The sequence below is a fragment of the Halichoeres trimaculatus genome, unplaced genomic scaffold (assembly GCF_033239565.1).
Source record: "Halichoeres trimaculatus isolate MK-OKI-2021-1 unplaced genomic scaffold, fHalTri1.1 fHalTri1_scaffold_23, whole genome shotgun sequence".
NCBI classification, from domain to species: domain Eukaryota; kingdom Metazoa; phylum Chordata; class Actinopteri; order Labriformes; family Labridae; genus Halichoeres; species Halichoeres trimaculatus.
In genome coordinates this window covers 15,826,012-15,845,979 of record NW_027437201.1, presented here as the reverse complement: position 1 = coordinate 15,845,979, position 19,968 = coordinate 15,826,012, and the positions used below count along the sequence as shown (strand labels likewise).

The window sequence follows — 19,968 nt, the reverse complement described above, 5'->3', positions numbered from 1 at the left end:
AATGCGCTGCCCCCGCCCTGAATACTCGCCATACCAGCTGACCAGCCATTACCAACACCACTGCTGCCCGTTACAATCGCTGCTGCTCTGACACACACACACAAACCCATACACACACACTTTAAATCATAAGTTTGGTCTCACAAGGAGTAAAAAAAACACACTAAAGCTGAGGACAGAGGACACAGGACAGGAACAAGGTGGGGGGCCAACAGCAGGCTGAAGTCAAAGCATGCATGGACACACATATTGTCCTGTGTGAGTGTGTGTGTATGTGTGTGTGAGTGTGTGTTAGTGCACGTGTGTGATTTACAGCGAGTTAAGTTTAGACCCTCACACCTATCTGTTCCTGCAGCAATAACATTTCAGCAGCCACTCCAGAGAGCAGCCACTCACACATCACACCTCCTTATTATTTCAGGATCCTCAACAAAAGTCCTGAGTGTGGTGGGACGAGGATCCTGACGTGTGACAGGAACATTTTACTCAAACAGCAACTCAACACTCTTAAACTCAATATGCTATCTGTGCTCTGTGTTTAAAGTTTAAGAAGATAACCAAAATCTCGAAACATAAGATACATTCATGGGGAAGAAAAACTTTTCTGGTTTCAATTTGTTCTATGTGCCTGTCCAATGAGATACATCCCAACCCTACCACTGCTGACCTTTTGAAAGGGTCTTGACCTCCGGGTCAGAGACAACTATATAAAAATACTAGTAAAGTTTTGAAAATAGGACCATGTTCACCCTGATTTTGTGACCATGTGTCAGTGCCTGAAGCTGTTTAAACACAAATTTACTTTTAATAATTTCATAGAAGGACACAGAGATGCAACTTGGATCCATATTGTTAACTTAATGATACACAGACAGCTAAATCAGCTTACTAACATAATGTAAATTAATTCTTTTTTAAATTTTGGGTCATATTTCTTTAACACCTGGATGAATTCGGTCACAAAAATTGTAAAGCCTTTCAAAAGTGTGTTTTGTTTTGCAGTGTGTAGTTGGCCTTAGAGACAGTAAATATGCTGAATTATATTTCCTGATAAGAAACAGATTTTCATAACAGGAGTCTCAGCAGTAATGAAATACTTCTACATTGCTGTCGCTCTTTTTCTCTAACAGAGACAGTTAATTAAAAACACAAGTGGTGGCCAAGTTTCTGTCATAAAGGGGCGTGTCCAGGCTCTTTTTAATGGGGTGGCTTAACCTGGAGAAAAACTATCAAACAGCTTTATATTATTGTGTTTTTTTTTCCTCAAGAAGAAGCACATCAGAATGGTGAGACGTGTATATTTTGTAAGGGTAATTTGAGAGTGCAACAGCCAATCATGGCTAAGTATTTTGGAGTAGCCAGCAAATCTCAATGATATGGGGGGCAATGCCACCCCTTTACACCTCTTTTGACACAGCCCTGCTTTCATAAACAGTAAATAGAGTTAGTACAAACATTGCAACGTTTATTGTCCACTTAGGTAAAATAAAAAGGACTTAAAGAAACTAAATGTAAAAATGAAACTTCAGGAAAAGTATCTCTCAGCTACCAGGCTGCTCCTCCTGAGCTAACCTGGACACCCACGAGCTCCAAGTGATGGACAGTGACTGTTGCAGAGCAGGTGTGCATACCTATGCAGAGCTGTTATATTGTTATAGTGGAGCCCTTAGTGTGTGTGTGCGTGCCTGTGAGTGTTTGTGCGCGTGAGTTCAAGGCGGAGGCGACGAGGGGAAGCACGAGCACGAGCGCCCCCTCCCCTTCGATAGCGGCGTCGCGCGGCGCGCTCGCGACAGCCCACTCGTGCTGCTGCTATACTGTAATCATATGATAGGGAGTCGATCCCTGCTGCAGAATACCGACACACCGGGCGGAGGAGCCGGGGCAGAGGAGACCAGTTAACGGCCGGGTCCAAACCGAGGAAGGAGTGTCCGTGAAAGAGACGCGTGCGTTAACTAGAGCCAAACTCCTCCAAAAAGGAACTTTTTGAAACTCTGGAGACAGTCGGGCTGAGGGGGGGACCAGCTCCGAAGAAGAGAGGGCACTCACACGAAACGCAAACCGAGGGACAGCCGATTCACGCAGCAGAGATTTGAATTTATCAGCCGGAAAAGAGAGGTGGTTTGCGGGTCACAGCCGGTGGAATCCCCTCTGGGTCCTCGCATCGCTTGCCGGGGCGTGTCTTTTTTTTTTCTCCAACAAATCCCCCCAAAAAGTTTATCGAGCAAACTGTCTGTAGTCACTTGTTTTGTTGAAAAATCAGCCATGGTCGGGGAGACAGAGGTGAAGGAGAGACCCAAGTCCAACCCGGACTATTTAATGCAGCTGATGAACGACAGGAAGGTGATGAGCTCCCTGCCCAACTTCAGCGGCATCTTTACGCATCTGGAGAGGCTGTTGGATGAAGGTAACCCGGCTTCCCTTACTTCATTAGAGATTCTAACCACTTGTCACTGCACAGAAATTGTTTGTTCGTCCTTTTTTAAAGCCAGTGATGGTCGTTAAAGAAACAGCTACTGAGCCCCAGTATTGAAAAGTCATTAACTAAAGGAATTCCTGATTGTCTCCCTGGAAACATTACAAACGCCTCCCATCCAGCTCTGAAAGATGCTTAAGATTAGTCACAAAACAGTAGGATTGGCGTTTTTTTTCTCTCAGTAACTTCTTCCACAGAGTTTTGGAGAAATTTTCCCCAAAAGTGGATCAAAAAGTGCCAGAAATCTTGACATGTGGATGGGTTATGTTCTTAGTTTGAGACACATTTTGAATCAGCTGAAACCAAGCTCTCTCTGTTACACACACACACACACACACACACACACACACATTGGGGCAGTTGGTGATGGGAACAAACAGACAGTTGTTAGTCTTTCCCAGTGACCTAATGCGCAGGCTTATGTGAATGCTGCAGCCCATCCCTAAGCAGGAGCGACAGCATGTCACTGTGTAAAATATTTGACTTGAGACATGCTGTCCCTATGAACAATTAATCAAGTTCACTCACTGATCATCAACATTCTTTCCAGTGATCTTTGCAGGTATTAAGGCTGTGCAACAAGTCTCACAATTTCCTTTTTGTGGTTGATCTCACACGAGATATTATCACAATACTGAGAAACCACACAACTCTGAATCTGATTTTATGACTTGAGTGGCAATATTTTCACAATACTTGAGTCATGATATGATACCATAAGAATATTTGAATCTAAATGTGATATTGTCACCATATACTACAAAAACAAGGATGTTTAACTCAGTTTTATCATAGCAAAAAAAGATTTGCAAGCAGACTTTCGACTTAATCAAAATTGCAAATTGTACAAAAAATGTTGCTTACACCCCTCAGCACCTGAAAGTTACTGTTAATTTAAACCTTAACAATAATGCCTACATCTGGATTTAAACATTCAAAATGCACCAAAACTGCAGTTCCTCTTTTGGCCACTTGGAGCTGCCCCAAAGTAAGTCAATCCTCATAGTGCTTTATATTAAAATTCTTCACTTTATGACAGAATTGAACACATCCACAGCCTGATACAAAAATACAGTTTTTGTCTCTATACCTACTTTTTCTAAACTTTTTAATTGTGCAGTAGGTAAACTTTGATTTAAATCAGCTGTTCAAGATAAACTCAGGCTCAAAGCCATGGATAATCAGGGGCGTGGTCACCTGGAGTGAGGTGTATGCTACTACTATTGACACACCTAAGGTCAGATGATGTTTACTTTCTTTTCCCTCCCTCAGGAAGATTTGAGCTAGCAAGCAGCAAGTCTGACACTTTCTGGGAGCTCTCATAGCCTCACTTTAGTCACTGGCTCATTTGTGAAAAAGGAAACAAAACACGGCTCCATCTAGTAAAGTAAAGTAAAGATATTGATTCTGTCATTTTAATATTTAACTTGTATTCGTTGCATTGTCTTTGGTCTCACTTTATAGATAAAATATTGCCAATACTGACCCAGCACCTTGACTTGAAGCTGTAGTATGCAGAAATTTGTGACGGTTGGCAGAACAGACTTGAGAGAAATTTTAGAAGTATGTTTCTGAACAGTTTATAATCACCTGGATAGAAAAGTCATTTAGTTTACATTAACTTAGAATGAGCGTTTTATATCTATGTAGGAGTGGGTCTCCCCCCACAGAGGCCGCCATCTTGCCACTCCATGTTTCCACTTTTTTGCGTGTTTTTGTACTCAGAGGGTGGCCCCTGAAAATGCAGAAAGAAATTGTTGTTTTGCACAAAAGAATTTGTGTTTAAAGACAAAATTTTGATGGTTTTAAACTTGAAAAAGAGTGGAACATACTTTGCGTGTATCACAGGAGCTTCTTGTCCTTGAAGGCCACCGTAACTTCACCAGAAGGATGAGCATGGGCATGGTTGTTTCCAGAAACTGATGCTTGAATGCCACTTAATCTCATTCCTATACATTGCACCTCAATGTATTGACCTTTGACTTCATTAGCTTCATTGATGTAACTTTGTCTTTGGGTTTTGTGATTGTTCTTATCATGCTGAGACAGCTTACAGATCTTATAGGTCGTTTTTACAAGACTGACAAATCCCTGATACAACCCATACGCTGTAATCAGTGATGGGGCAACTCTTATTTCTAACCTTGAAACTTTTGTTTCCACTCTGTTTAACAAATTTTTAATCATAACTGTCAAGCTACGTTTGCTTGTCTGTTTTAACACAATATGGCCACACATACAATCATGATATCAAGGTATGCTTTGATGATTTCCTCCCTTTTTCTACCAATAACCGCTAACTGCAACGGCCTGTTGTTATTGTTGCTACTGTTGTTGCACATCAGGTCCTGACTTTGTGACAAGTCTCATGACGCAGCAAGGTTGTCCACATACCGCGCGACCTCCAGAGCCTGACAAATAGGTCAACTTAACATCTCTAGCTGTGTTAATGTTGAAGATTTGACAGCTGAGCGCACTCATCCCTCACGCATGATAAAGTGACACCCCCGCTTAGAATGAAAGGCATTGTACCATGCACATTTCCAGCTTGGCGGTATCTTCTTCCCGAGTTATGTGGACAGTGACAGAGGACCAGTAACTTTGTGCAGGGGGGTAGTATGTAAGCCTGTCAGTCACACATATCATCAGGTCGCATGTTTGTGGCATATTTGGAAATACTGGTAAGAGGGTCCTGTCTATATTTAAACCAATGACAGGTTGAAGTGTTACGATAAGGTCTGCTTCAGCTCCCCCTCTTTATCTTTCACTCGTTCAGCTCTCTTGTTCTTCTTTCACTTCTCATTTTGCTCCAGCAAGTCGCTCCCTGTTTTCCACTGAGCAATGACTAAAGCTCTGCTTGTCTGTGCAGATTTGTTTGTGTATGTGTGTATTTTTAATAGTCACTTTTGGAGAGTAACAGGTCAGAATGGGTTATTAGAGGATCATCATTGTCACCAAAGCTGTGGCTGTAATTATAGCGTCCTACTGTAGTTATTACGGTCGGTCAGACTTATCACTCTGAGCACAGGGAGACATGCCTGTCAGCCTGCTTAGGTCAGATGATATTTGTGCCTCAAGGCAGTTATTCTGCAGTGTGTGTGTGTCTGTGTGTGTGTGTGTGTGAGTGACTTCAAGCGGGTGGGGGATATCTGTCTGTGTGTGTGTGTGTGTCTGCTGCGTATGTGTTTGTGTGGTGCAGCAGTCAGTTATTATTGTGCTAGCGTGTCATTACAAAGGCATCAGAGGCTAGCATCGGTCATTGAGACAACACTCAACAAGCAGACAGCAGACAAACAGTCTCATTTAGGATGGCTTCTCTGCACCAAACCTCAGCCAAATGTCATATCTGAGTATTTTTATGAGCAGAATTTACGTTTTGCTTGTGATTTTGTTGTTGGGCTAATATTTAAGCCTTAGATGGATGACTGGATGAGAAAAATAATTTGGAGAAGAGGAAAATGTCATGGCCTTTTACAGACATGGTAGATCAATCAGGAAATTAATCTTCTGATGACGAACAGAATTCCTCATCTCATCTACATTAACTGGTGTTTTTTTTTTCACTTTTTAAGTAACAGAAATTCTTTAAATGTTGAAACAAATGCTCTTAACTTCTTCCTTAGCTTGGTGAAACTGAAAAACTTAACAGGACTGAAAAATAAATGTAAAACTTTCAAAAGGGCACTGAATGAAACTTTGTCACAGCTTACAAAATGTAAAAAAAGAGAAATAAAAAATAAAAAAGGAAAGGAAAATAATGCAAAAAGTAAGTTTTCTTTTTGATAGTTTTTTTTTAAATAAAGATTCACATTAGCTGCAGTTACAGCCTAAATATTAATGAAACTGGTTTATTACTTATTGTGACAGTTAATCTGTTGGCTGATCCTTTTATTATTGTGGCTCTTTACTTAAGTTTGCAAAGTGAAAATGACAGCTGTCACATCATTATTACCTCATAGGTTTTGTGTTCTTGACATTTATGTTTGGATTAAGATACCTCATGGCTGTTTCTTTATGTGAACTAAAAAATGTAATTCTTTATCTGAGATGAACAAAAATCCAAACTAACTTTTCAGCCCTAGCTTTCCCAATGTTCAGCTGTTGAATAACCAACTCGCCTTAGATGTCTGTAAACATAGGTAGGGGGTAACCCGGTCGCTGTGACCTTATATAACATGAAGTTTGGTCAGAGTAGTGTGTGTGTTTGTGTGTGTGTGTGTGTGTTGAAAAGGGCACTGAAAGAGTGACATTATCTGTAATAGAGGAGCCCTGATTGGAAAGCATTGAGTGGTCAGATTCTACATTGTGGTGCAGAATGTTAGTGACGGTCTGACTGCTCCCCTGCCTGTCTGTGTGATTGTCTTACTGCCTGCTGTCACATTCAGAGCCTCTTGTAATTCTGTGGCGGTGAGTCATCGTCCTATTAAACGGACGGTCTGAGGGAACATGACACTTGTTGACCCTTGCTGACACTTTCCTGGACGACCTTGAATAAATTGATTCAAATGTACTCTCTGTCTCTGTCTCCGTCTCTCTTTCTTGCTTTTGCTCTCCGTCTTCCAGAGATCGGTCGGGTACGCAAAGACATGTACAACGACACAGTCAACGGTGGCATGTTCAACGGCAGAGACATGGAGGAGCTCCCCGAAGCCATCGGCCCCGTGGCTCAGCTCCAGGAGAAGCTCTACGTGCCTGTAAAAGAGTTCCCTGACGTGAGTGGCCATGTCCCTGACCTTTGACCTTTTCAAAGACTCCACTGTTTACTTTTTGCTATTGCCACTTTATCACCTCTTTGTCTTCCAAAAAGTCAGCACGGCTTTTAATCAGAGAGGATTTCTTTGCTTTATATTTCATCCAAAAGCTGATTTCATTCTGAGATCATCCCTGCTCACACCCTGTGATGTAACCCAGACTTTAAATAGATCAATAATGAACCCTGGCTCACTTTCCAATAAGATGAAAATTAATAATTAACAGCTTTGTCATCCAAAAAGGCTGATTTGAACTTCCTCACTTGGGTGCAATTTCAGACATAAGTTTGCTGCATAAATATTTATAAGAGCTCAAAGTCTCCTCCCCAAAAATAAAAGACAAACGCAGTGAAGAGACTTCATCCAGTGCTCCCGCCAAGTACAGTTAAGCACTTCAATATGAGTTGCGTTGATCCAGATTGAGTGGCTCACATGATTTTTCGCTGTGCATCAGCTCGCCAATCAGCGAATACAATGACAGGCTGTCCTCACTCACATGACAGAGGACTAATAGGACACACAAGCAGACAGGCCAGCGCTGGAAAACGGTTGAGATCAAGGTTAAATTTAGAGAGCGGTTCCTCTATCTGGATTTGAGGCCAGAGCGGGTGTGTTGCAACTGTTGCTGAAGTGGACATTAGGTTAAAAAAGTAGGAAGAGGCCGGACGAATGTTATGAGAGAAGCAGAGACAGAGGGGTCGTGGCAGAGAGACAAACACACACACACACGGACACACACACACACAGGCAGCTGTCTAGTTAATCACTCAGCCTTAGTGACAGATAAGGTTAAGAGAACGGCGCTGTCCTGCCATGCCACCAGCACCAGCCAGCACCCCTATAATGAGCTATTTCTGTCCCTGTTAGTAACACAAACACATCCCACATGCACCAACCTCACACGTGCACACGCAGATACACAGACATTGTATAAAGATATTCTGATTTGCAGTCTCAAAATGTCTCTTCTTTCCATCAAGTTGAAGTTATTATCTGTGTTTGTGCTCTTTTGGTGCAGTTTAACTTTGTAGGGAGGATTCTCGGCCCACGTGGGCTGACAGCCAAACAACTGGAGGCAGAGACCGGCTGCAAGATTATGGTGCGAGGAAAAGGCTCCATGAGAGACAAGAAGAAGGTATACACACTCATACACACTCACACACAGAAAGCACACTTTCATTTTCTTTTCAAGCTGTTTTCTCTCCCATGGCTCTGTAATAGATCAAAGGGATTTGTTTGCATGTTTGTTCAGGTTTTTTTGATTGATTGTTTGATATTTTTAAAAAATATGCTCAATTACTCTCCTGGAGAGAGGCAAGGATCATTAATGCTCCACATGTGACACGCACACGGATCCAGATGGAGCCTCCTGCCTGTACTCTGGGTTTATTTTATCCTTACTTTTTGTAGCCTCAAGATACCAATCAAATATTGCAGCACACGTAAATATTGTGGGGGTCAGTGTTAAGCAGTGTGGATAACTAGTTGTACAAAAGAAAGGAAAAAATACTCCAGAAAATGGAGACGCATAATTAATACCTCCCTTACTATTGACATTTTGTTGTCAGATTCTTCTTAAATGTAAATCCAGGCTTTGAGTGGCGCCCCTAGTGAATGCTTTTTATATCATCCATCTAAAGTTAAAGGAGACATTGGGGTGTATGTGTGTATTGATTACAGTTTGTACAAAGTATGGGGCAGTGTAGTCCAACAGCCAACCAAGTGTGAAGCCAGAACTTGCAAAGCTCCCTCTAGTGGTTGTAGCGGTAAAGGCAGTGTATAATACTGGCCCCTCTTTGAATAGATGGCACATGGCTCAGACTAGAAGATTAAATCAGTCAATTGATGATGATTCAAATCATCATAAGGAGAGCACTCGCAGTAGTGTCAAAAGCTACAAACCTTTGAAATAAGCTGAAATCACAAGCAAAGTCAGACTCATGCTAGGCAAACGTCCTTAAAATTAATAAACTAGCATGTTTCTGTTACTCTCCTTAATTCCTGTGATCCAGATTTATGTGAATGTGTTCAATTCTCTGGACAGTTTAATGTTTGATGTTAAAAACATGATTGTTTGACAGCTCTGTTGACGAACGTAGGCTCCTGCAGCGTTTGTTACCAGATTAGCAGAGTCGAGGAGGACAGAAAAAGTAACTTATATAAGTGTCATTGAACTTTCCATAACCATGAGTGTCAGTTTCAAATCAAGTCAAGAATTTGTTCTGCAGGATCTGCACATGCCTCGGCTCTGCCAGAGCCAATCGAGCGGTATTTTGGCTTTGCATGTCAGTGGGAGGAGGCAAAGGTGCGGCGATTGTGCTAATGCACACTCAATTGCAGTGACAGTTACTGTGAAAAAAAGAGACTGTGTCTGAACACTCAGTTTGAAGCTAGCACTGAGAGACTTGTAGCTTAGCCTAGCATAAAAGCTGGCCCGGCTCTCTCAGGAGGCTCCAAAAACTCAGTCTTGTTGGAACCAAAGACTCCAGGAAATCTCTGCATCTGGCCAAAAACAGTCCCCAGAAACTACCTCTGTAAATCAGGAAACTCACATTTTTCTGCTGCAGTTCTTGTCAAGCTTTACACAAACTATCCCCTGTGTTTATCTGTTGAACATGTGTGTTTTAGAGGTGCTGAAATGCATATTTCATAAAACTCACACAGAGCCAAACAAGCTGTTTCCCCTTTTTTATGTCCTCATGCCAAGCTAAGCTAAGCTAACCAGCTGCTTGCTACACGAGAGACATGAAGGAGAGGTTTCAGGCATGTTGTCGTGCTTTCTGCAAGAAGGAGAATAAATGAGTCCCATTAAATCTATGTATGGGCGTCAAACATCTTTTATAACTTGGACAAACATCGCGGGAGTCATTGACTTTCAATTTCAGCGTGGTTAGAAAAAAGAAAACTTTCGAAAATTTCATTTGAGACAGGTAATGAGTGCATCATGTGTGCTTTTATCTTCAATATTGTTGTGTAATTTATCTTAATGTGCCTGAAATTGCTCTCATTCTGAGACGCATCAGAACTCAGGAGGAACATAACCGGCACAAATAAATGAGGACACAATGTTCGGATGTGGTTGAGAAGTTTGACATGAAATTGATGAAACTGAATATGGCGCTCATGTTTTTCAGTTATTGGGAAATTATTAGAGTTGTCAAGCTCTAGAAACGTCTTTCTCAGACGTTTATCTATCTCTCTATCCTGAAAACAAGTTTTTCAGAGCTCAGTTTTCCTCTCCTGGTGTTCTCTCCATCTGGTCCTTCTTCCTCTCCCCTGGTGTTTGCTGTTGGATGGACCGGGCTCAAGCTTTCCAAACGGCAGGTGGAGCAAGTCCAGCATTCCAACCCACCCTCTCTCTCCAGAACATTCCCTACCCCGCACGCCCCGGAGAGAAAGAGAGAGAGAGAGAGACACACACACACACACACACACACACACACACACACACACACACACACACACACACACACACACACAGAGGAAGGAAAACAGAGACACAGTGGGAGGCAACAGGGGGAGACGAGAGAAAGATGTTGACTTTTGGTGTTTTTCAAAATGATACATCTCACTTGACAAAACATTCCCAGAGGATACAATCTCCCTGCTCACAAGACTTCAAAACTTCAGCTTTAACAGGGGCTCACAACAGACCGTCATATCATTACAGCTCTTTTTATGACCTTCTTTTCATTACTTCGTTGTCTGAATTTTAAATCTGATGTGTTGTTTTGGAAATGTGTCTTCTTTGCAAGGGGAAGCTTATGCAACAAGTCATTTTTTATGTCCATTCAAGAAAAAATTTACAGCCTGAAGTTGGTTAGCTTAGCTTAGCATAAAGACTTGAAAGAGAGGGGAACAGCAAGCACAGAAATCCTGCCTGGTCCCAGCAATCAGCCAAGAAATAGTTTAAGCACAACTTGGAAAAGAAAAAGTTCAAACAATATGATAAATAAGATTGTAAGATATTCAAAGTAATGATGAATGGACTCTCTAAGAGCTTTTTCACGACACATCCCACTAACTCTTAACACATTGCCCAACATCCCATCAGTATGAATCACATTCACTCACTATTGGCCACACCTTTAAGAGCAACTTCTGTTTCCCAATGATACAGCCGAGGATCAAACTGCTAGTCTTTCAATTAAAAGGCAAGCCACTCCACTACTGAGCCACAACTACCTCACAGTACCACAATAATCTAAACAACCATATCAAAACTTTTCTGCCTTTCAACTTAAGAAACATTTTGAAAGTATTCAACCAACAAAATGTTAGAAGCAACTTTCTTAAAAGAAATGTGATGGTGCAGGATGAGCTCATGAAAGACTCCACACATATAATTTTTAACATTAAAGCTCCTCTCAGGAGTTTTAAGCTGGTTACAAAACCAGCTGTAATTAGTAATGATGCCTCTTTGTGAGCTATGAAAGCAAAAAAGACCATCAACACGAGGAGGGATTGGTTTGGTGTTGCAGTTTTTTAAGATATAAAGCTGCTTTGGCAGGGTAGGTGTCAGATGAGCTGACAAACAGCATTTCTCTCCAAACAATATAGTTTACCTTAAAAAAAACAGCAAGCTGGGGTTCATCTGTCAGAAGATATTTGTTTTATGTTTAGAAGAAGAAGAAAAAGGTGATACTGAAAGGTGATAGACCGTCAAAACTGACACAAACCTGAGGCGCCTCACAGGAGCTTAAAATTTGAGTTTGGTTTTGGGCTTCAGTGTTGTTATTAAGACATAAGACAGTGGATAGAAAGAGAAATGTGAAGAGAAAGTACAAAATGACCTATGGCAAAGGGAAAGCCTCTGACTGAGATACACAATTTAACCATAAAACCAATCTGTTGCCCCAAAGGAGCTTTAAAAGGCTGAGTTTGTCAGCTGAATTATGAAAAAAAGAAATAAACAGCAGTTTGCATTGGTGAAAAAAAAATTGTGTATTCAGCCACCAGATCTTGTGTATAAAAAACAACTGAACAATCCTTGCAGCGCTTGTCGTGATGGAGTCGGAGCGAATTTTTCTGGAAAATCAGCACCGCTTGAGTGAAATACGACACCACAACTGAGAACCAACATGAGTTCGCTCACACTTTCGTAGCCACATTGAACGACCTTGAGAGCTTTGTGAGTGTTTGTGTGTGTTGCTCCGATCCAAAGAAACCCCGAGCCAAACAAGAAGACATCCTGTTCCCTCTCTGCAGTGATTGCCCGAGCATGTGTGCTGCATTCAAACGGACCCTTTAAAATGTGTTTTTGTGTTTCAGGAGGAGATGAACCGAGGGAAGCCCAACTGGGAGCACCTCAGCGAGGACCTCCACGTCCTGATCACGGTGGAGGACACACACAACCGCGCCAAGATCAAGCTCCAGCGGGCCATCAACGAGGTCAAGAAACTTCTTGTGCCCGCTGTGAGTATGAGTCCGAACCCGTCAGCGTCAAATCTCCCAGACTAGCTGTGTGACTGGATGAGGGTTCACTGTGTTGGTATGCATGGAAGGGGGAAGAGGATTGTCAGTCCAAAAAGTGTGTGTTTGTGTCTTTTTTGTATTTTTGTGTGTGTGAGAGAGTATGTGTAAGGGGTTAGGGTAATTAGGGAACACGCATAAAGGGGTATCCATGGAAACCCCGGGTTGTTTGAAAGGCTGAGGGAATGAATGGAGAGTCTGTTCACTTGTTCTCCCCACTCCATCACTCCTTTCACTCGTTCACAACTCACTTCATTCCCAAACTACTGGCTACAGTATTCCTTTTTCTCTCCTTTTTTTGTTGTCCACACAAGAGGACATTTTGATTGCACTCCTCAACATTTCTCACATTCTCCAGCCCACCTACTCACCCCCTGCCTCCCTGTCTTTCTCCCCCTTTCTACACATGCATAACCATCATCATGACCACATGAACGCTGCACAGACACGAGCATATAGGGACACACATTCTTTAAATTGACTCACAATCACAAAAGCACATGTTTGGAAATCACAAGGCTCCTTCCTTTTCTTCCTTGGCATTATTTGCAACAATAGAAACGGCCTGAAAAGACCAGCAGGGGGATTTCTATTGCAGCAATCAGCCGCTACTTCCGCTCCAATCACAGCATAGTTATCAGCCCACCCTAAAAGTAAAAAGATGTGAGAACAACTCCAAGTAATCAGGAGCTGAACACCTGTTAATCTGTGAGTGTGTGTGTGCGGAGGGTGAGGTTAATGATAGGTGTTGGTTTAACCCGGTCGACCTTGCTGTCTGACTGTAAATCAGTCCGGCTTTTCACCAGGCTGTAACCAGAGCTAAGACGCAAGCAAGTTGGACACCCAATATATCCTCTGAGCGGTGTGTTCAAGGTCTGGTGGTCCACTCCGTCTCAGACAATGCAAACTTAGCATATGAGGAAAATAAGCAACATGGGGTTACATCGTCCAGCGCTGTTATAAAAATATGAAGAGAGGTGAATAATCAAGGATTAAAAAGTGTGGATCAGTAAATGCAGCTTTTGTTAATATTGAGTTTTTGAAAAGCAGTTTTGTAGCCACGACATCTGAACTCTCTCATCTCATTGTGGCTTTTGTTAGATTAAATATCTGACTTTGTGTTTTGGGCCAAAGCCTGAATGTTTCCTTTCCTTGAGGAAATGTTAAGACAGAATTATGATTTGTCTCTCCTCTCTGTGACCTTTCTCTGACTTCTGACCAGACCCCCTAAATAAGCTGATTGTGTTTCTCTGTGTGGTTTCTGTCGTAGGCCGAGGGGGAGGACAACCTGAAGAAAATGCAGTTGATGGAGCTCGCCATTCTTAACGGGACCTACAGAGACGCCAATGTCAAGACCCGTAAGCCTGACATCATAGTTAGCATGTGTAGGAGGGTTGGTGGGTGACAGAGGAGGGGTCTGGGTACAAGTCTCCACTGTACATGCGAACAATGCTTTTGTTCCTGCTGTTAAAGAGTCTGTTTGTCTCCTCTTCCTCCCTGTCTATTGTACGTGTGTGCTCGCGTGTGGGTGTGCGCATACTTGCATTATCCTATGTTTGTGTGCCGCGCAGCCACCGCCGCCTTCCCTCTAGCGACCCCTCAGGCGCCTCGGATCATCACCGGCCCCACGCCCGTCCTGCCTCCCACCTTGCGCAACCCCGCCCCTGTCACCACACCGACCATCATGCCTCTGATTCGTCAGATCCAGAGCTCGGCCCTCGTGCCAGGAGGAAACCCGCACCCGGCGCTCGTTCAGCAAGGGCCTGAATCTGGAATCATCTACACACCCTACGAGTACCCATACACACTCACGCCCTCCATATTGGAATACCCGATTGACTCAACTGGAGTATTAGGTATTTACAAATCAAAAGTTCACCACTGTGATACATGGTCAATGGATGTATTATGAGAACTGGATACAGGACGCCAGGCTAGTCGTTAGTCACCATAAAAATGTTCAGCTTGTGTTCCCCCCTTTAGACGTAACGTGAGATTACATGAAAAACAGCAAGATTACACTCAGACCAGGTTTAATTATGCTATAAAAATGGGCGTTTAAGAATGGGTGTTAATGGAATTTCATTGACTTTTGAAGCCAGCCTCAAGTGGACACTCGAGGAACTGCAGTTTTATGCACATCTTTCTCCACCCAAAGTTTCTTCTTAGTTTGGACAGAAAGCAAAGCATCATTCTTGAAAATTTCACTGTCTGACCCGTGCAGACATTAGCTTCAAGCTGGCCATCCACCTCCACATCATCAGCATGTCTGTGAGTTGATATAAACCTCTTCCTGGGTTCAAAACCTCCAGAAACCCCAGTTCCTTCTTAATTTACCTCCCTTCTTACTCCTGTTCCCACTCATAAGGGAAGACAGCTTGTTCTTGGCTCCAGTTAAAGAATCTTGCATGAAGGTACCTTTGCATCAGTTTGCACTGCTCAAAGTAAATGTGTGTCTTTATATGCATATGCACGGCTTCTCAAAATTGCCTGATCTCATTTTTATTAAGCACTCAGAAAGATTTGACCTAACTGAACCCCTTAGTCCACAATGACCCCACCCAAATACAGCTGGATCTAAGAGCCAGATCGTATCGTAATTGTAGTTGATGGCTTTCAGACCAAAGCTGCACCGGATATTGAGCCAAAAGTGTAGTGTGAAGCAAGCAATACTCTCAAAAAAATCACACAAACTTTAAAGCTCCAGTAAGCTATATTATTTTTTTGCTGGTTATAAAAGAGACTGAATGGGGAATGATCCTTTTTGTATGAACTACAAAAGCAAACCAGATTACAAGAAGAGAGATTTATTGTTTCTTTGAAGTAATTTCCCAATGCTGCGAGTACCAGCAGGGGAAAGGTGTTTGTCATAGTTTTATAATTCTTTAAGTAGCAAATCAAGTGGATCAATAACATGTTTGCCATTTAAAATAATAAAGGATGATAATTTTAGTTTAAAAAAAAAAAAAAGATCCTATTGATTTGTACAAGAAGTGAAATACTGCTTTGGCCACAGGGGGCACCAAAATCAACACAAACAGAATGTTCCTTTTTAAGAGCTCTAAGTATGTCATGTTATTAGTTTGTTTTAACCCATTAAGATGGAGTATTGCCCTCAGTGATTCAGAAAGCAACCAAACAAGGACCTTCCTGTCACTTAGTGGTCCAAACATGTCCCCATAACCTGATATTTGGCGGGAGTGTCAAACCATAAGGCCGTATATGTCCCCTTAGTTTTAACTGGCAGCCGTATCCAGATCTTGTAATACATCCACCACATATGCATGTGCATGCTGAAGCTCATTGCTGGGCTAACAGTCCCCTCTTCCTGTGTTTTTGCAGGTATGGCTTTCCCAACCAAAGGCTAAGCGAATAGCAACCCTTCCTAGCACACACACGGACTGGCTTGCAGAGACCCCTCCCTCCCCTTTCTCTCTCTATCTCTATAACTTCCCTTACATACTTGTCCCACAGAGCAAACACTCAAAGTTTGCTCATACTTTAGGATGACAGATTCCTCGACAGTCATTCTGTAGTCAAGTGTCCATTCCTGTTCATTTCCTCTATGTATTAGCAGACTAGCGTTGTGGTGTGACAGCTGTTTAACTTTTTATAATAGACCAGCTTCTGCTTGTAACTTTAACACATTTTTAGTGAACCCATAGATATTCTAGTGCCGCTGTTTGTGATTTAATACATGTTAAGCTTATTTTAATCACAGAGCTATAGAGTGACTTTGCTTACAGCTGATGTTAAATCTACTAGTGAAGCTTAGAGTTAAATTTAGTGGTTTGGATTAATATTTTCCTTAGAGAACAGAAGACCACAAAACAACAAGAAATTCTGTCTCATAGAACTTATTTTCACCCTCAGTTTAAACCGTTTTTAATTCCTGGTTTCACTGATGTTGGTGCCATGGGTGGACTGTTTGATGTCTTTCTGATGAGTAACCTTCTGTGTTCTGTTTTGGCGGGTTTCAATGGCTGTAAGCAGGTGCCATGACCACTAAGGTACGACGCCACGACAAGAGAATCCATCCTTACCAAAGGGTAGTGACCCCAGACAGAGGTTAGTTAGCTCACCAGCCACTTTATGTGTATACGTGTGTGTGTGCGAGTGAGTGTGTGTGTGTTTGAAAGCGTGCGTGCATGCAGACCAATGGACCAATTTCAGTTTACATGTGTCTGTAATACGGCATGCCTTAAAAAGAAAATATCAGGCGACGCAGCGTCAGTGTCAAAATGTGAAACAGTGTTTGTTACCGTGAAAGTGAAATGAGTGAGCAGATTGGGAGGAACCATGTTAAGGGTGACAGCTGCAGCGGTTATCTTTCACTCGCCTGGTAGATAAACTGGACGGCTTGCAGGCCGGGACCCTCTCAATTAGAATGGATCGCTCCGTTCATGTGACTTGGTCCTTGTGACTCTGGATTCTGAGTCCTTCCTCCTCTCAGAAACTTTTTTGTTGTTGTTGTTTATCTCCTCAGTACTACTTTTTACCCTACAAATATGCGTGGGATTTTTTTATTTATACCCCACTTCATTCCAGTAGAATTCCACAAATGTTATTTTTTATTATTATAATGAAATCCTGTGTTGTTCCCAATGATGATATGACATTTAAAGTAACAGTGATTGTCTTTCTCTGGAGGTCATTCAATTCAACATGATCTTTGGTCTCTACTACTAAAACACAGCGTGTGATAACTACTGAAGTCTGTGTTACAAGCTCTTTTGTATGAAATACTGTTGTTTGTGGTCTTATCAGTCGCCCACTGGACTTTATCATTGGGGCTGTTTACATCTTTCATATATTTCCTAGCCAGAGTGGTGCTGTTGCCATGTATTTAGCTGCAAAATAAATTTGTATATAGGGATTTTAAAGTGCTTATATGAAGCTTATGGAACAAGATCGCTTTGAAAAACTTGTAGATTTTTTTTTTTAGTTATTTTTTTTTTTAGTTTGTAAATTTTTATTTTTGTTTCTACGATATGCTTTTTATAGATGAAGTGTCTCCATGTAAACTTCAAAGTTTATTCAAGGTGTGTAGCTACTACTGTTTTAGTCACCGGGAGAAAAAAAAAAATTGGTGGCAATGAAGGCAGTGTGTTTTTCTCTGTCTATTTAAGATGAGGTGACCTTCTCGATTCACGGACCTCGAGACTGTTTTATGCAATAGAAATGGATTAGCTAGCTACAATTTATGTGTGTATGTGAGCGGTGGAGCTCTTGTTGTACGCGATGGACAAGAAAACACTAAAAGGCAATAAAGATGACTATTGAAAACATCTCTAAAGGAAACCAAAGCCTCTAAATTCTTGTAGTTAGTCTGTCTATTGTTAAATTGTTTCTAAAGTCCCTCTAAAATCACCATCTCTTAACCTCTCATCACTTTCTTATGGTGCCTCTTTGCTGACTGTAGTCATTAGGTGCTCTTCTAATACTCCATAGTAAATAAATCCAACAATAATCAATAATCACGACTGTTAATCTTCCAGATCTTACGCCTGCTGCTAAACAATAGCTCTACTTGTCAGTTGTTGAAAGTTTCTGTGAGGCCCAGACACTTTTCTTTGGACATAAAGGTCACTCTCTCACCCACATGAAACCATGCCGTCTCCCTTTCTGTCCATGGTTTCACTGTCTGTCTGTGCGAGTCGTAGCCCAGCTAGCATGAGTAGTATCACTATAGCAGCAGTCACACAGCAGGAGGGGCCTCTTCTTCCTGAAAACACCTTCATGAGCACTTATGAGCATGGCGAACCAGCCATTCCTTATGTCACCACCCGGTGGTTGGTGTAAGTCACTCTGAATGGTCATGCAAGGCTCATGAAGGTGTCGTCCAGCTCCCCTCACGCTGTGTGTCTGCAGTAGATCTGCCTTGTTGTCATCCTGACGCCACTAGCTGACACTAATCTCTCTTCTATCTTTTTTCTTTTTATGTCCCCTTTTATGTGCCCTTTTTTGTTTCCTTTCCTCGTCCCTCCGTCCGTCTCTGTCTGTCTAACTCTAGCTGCCACGGCAACTAACCCATGACCCCTTGACCTTCTGACCTTTCCGCCCACTGATGACCCACCCATCTCTGCCCCGCTGGCGTGCTCATTGGCCCACGGCCCCGCCACTTCCCCGCAGCTCAGCCAACCAGACCAGCACATTGGGAACAACCCCGGCTGCTTCTGTCTAACCAGCCAACCGGACGACAGCGATCCCCGGGAATAAACCTCAGGACCCTGCCCACCTCTGAGTCCTAACCTAAACTTTACCAAACGTGCCTTCACTTTAAGAGTTCAAAGCCAGTCTGAGATTGTTTTTAAACCTCTTCATCATCTGTAGCTGCCATTAATTATCAGGTCATGTGACTCCAAGCTGGTGAAGGGCTCCTAAACCATCCCTGACTTCGCCAAACTGTCTCTGAGCTGCCCTCCTTCAGCCCATGTGATGCAATAATAATGACTCTATTAATGCTACAAAGATAATGACAGCAACTGTTACTGATACAGCGGAAAAAAAACCCCTAACACACAAAACTTCACGAGTTACATGATTTTTATAAGCTTATTTCCTCATTGGGCATCTCAAACCTACTTTTCCAGTTACTTTATTTAAAGGGATTTATTAATTTCACAATAACTCATTTAAAATGATGTTCAAACATTAATATATTAACAAGCTTCTCCTTGAAGATTTAACACCAACATGTGACTGAAGCAGTGTTTTAAATGTGACTTTTTTAAGATCAGTATGAGAAATTTTAATTTTTCTGCGACATGTTTAAAACAATGAAAAAAAGGTGTCGTCTGAGGAGCTAAATGCCAGCGCTGAAGCTTTTTATCATGAATCAACAGGTGCTCAGTGAGGAAAAACTGGAATCTGAAACGCCAAAGTGTCTCCATGGAGTTTAAATGTTAGTGAAAGAATCCTAGAGATTATAAAGGATGTAGAGTAAAAAATCTCACACGGAGGGAAGGTTACATCCAGCAGACGTACACACCGATGCCTTCTTCACACTACAATATTGTGCCTTTTTATCAGAGCAGTTGTGCAAAGCTGCACTCTAAGTCTACTACTCCAGCATGAATCATGTCATTTAGATTCAACGCAGGCTGCAGGAAATGTGTTCCCAGCATAATCCTCATCATCCACATCTCTTCTCAATTCAGATTTTGGTGCAAATAAAAGAATTAGAGGAGTAAATGCAGTATTAAAACAGCAGCTAGATGTCTGAGATGTTTATGTGAGGTTGAAACGCCTCAGAAACGTGATCAGTGTTTT

General features: G+C 42.1%; 1 protein-coding gene across 3 annotated transcripts; it reads left to right on the top strand.

Annotated features, from left to right (window-relative positions):
* Positions 1–1,795: 1,795 nt before the first annotated feature.
* Positions 1,796–19,210, top strand: qki2 (QKI, KH domain containing, RNA binding 2). Of its 3 annotated transcripts, XM_074662735.1 has the most exons (9): positions 1,796–2,404; positions 7,037–7,185; positions 8,243–8,359; positions 12,496–12,639; positions 13,967–14,054; positions 14,268–14,552; positions 16,015–16,038; positions 16,690–16,764; positions 18,710–19,210. In XM_074662735.1, the coding sequence occupies exons 1-9, from the start codon at positions 2,263–2,265 to the stop codon at positions 18,730–18,732; spliced, it is 1,047 nt and encodes a 348-aa protein (XP_074518836.1). In that variant the 5' UTR covers positions 1,796–2,262; the 3' UTR covers positions 18,733–19,210. The 3 variants fall into 3 exon arrangements, with proteins under 3 accessions (XP_074518836.1, XP_074518837.1, XP_074518838.1); XM_074662736.1 differs by lacking the exon at positions 16,015–16,038; XM_074662737.1 differs by lacking the exons at positions 16,015–16,038; positions 18,710–19,210 and having other exon boundaries at positions 1,798–2,404; positions 16,039–17,984.
* The last annotated feature ends 758 nt before the right edge of the window (positions 19,211–19,968 follow it).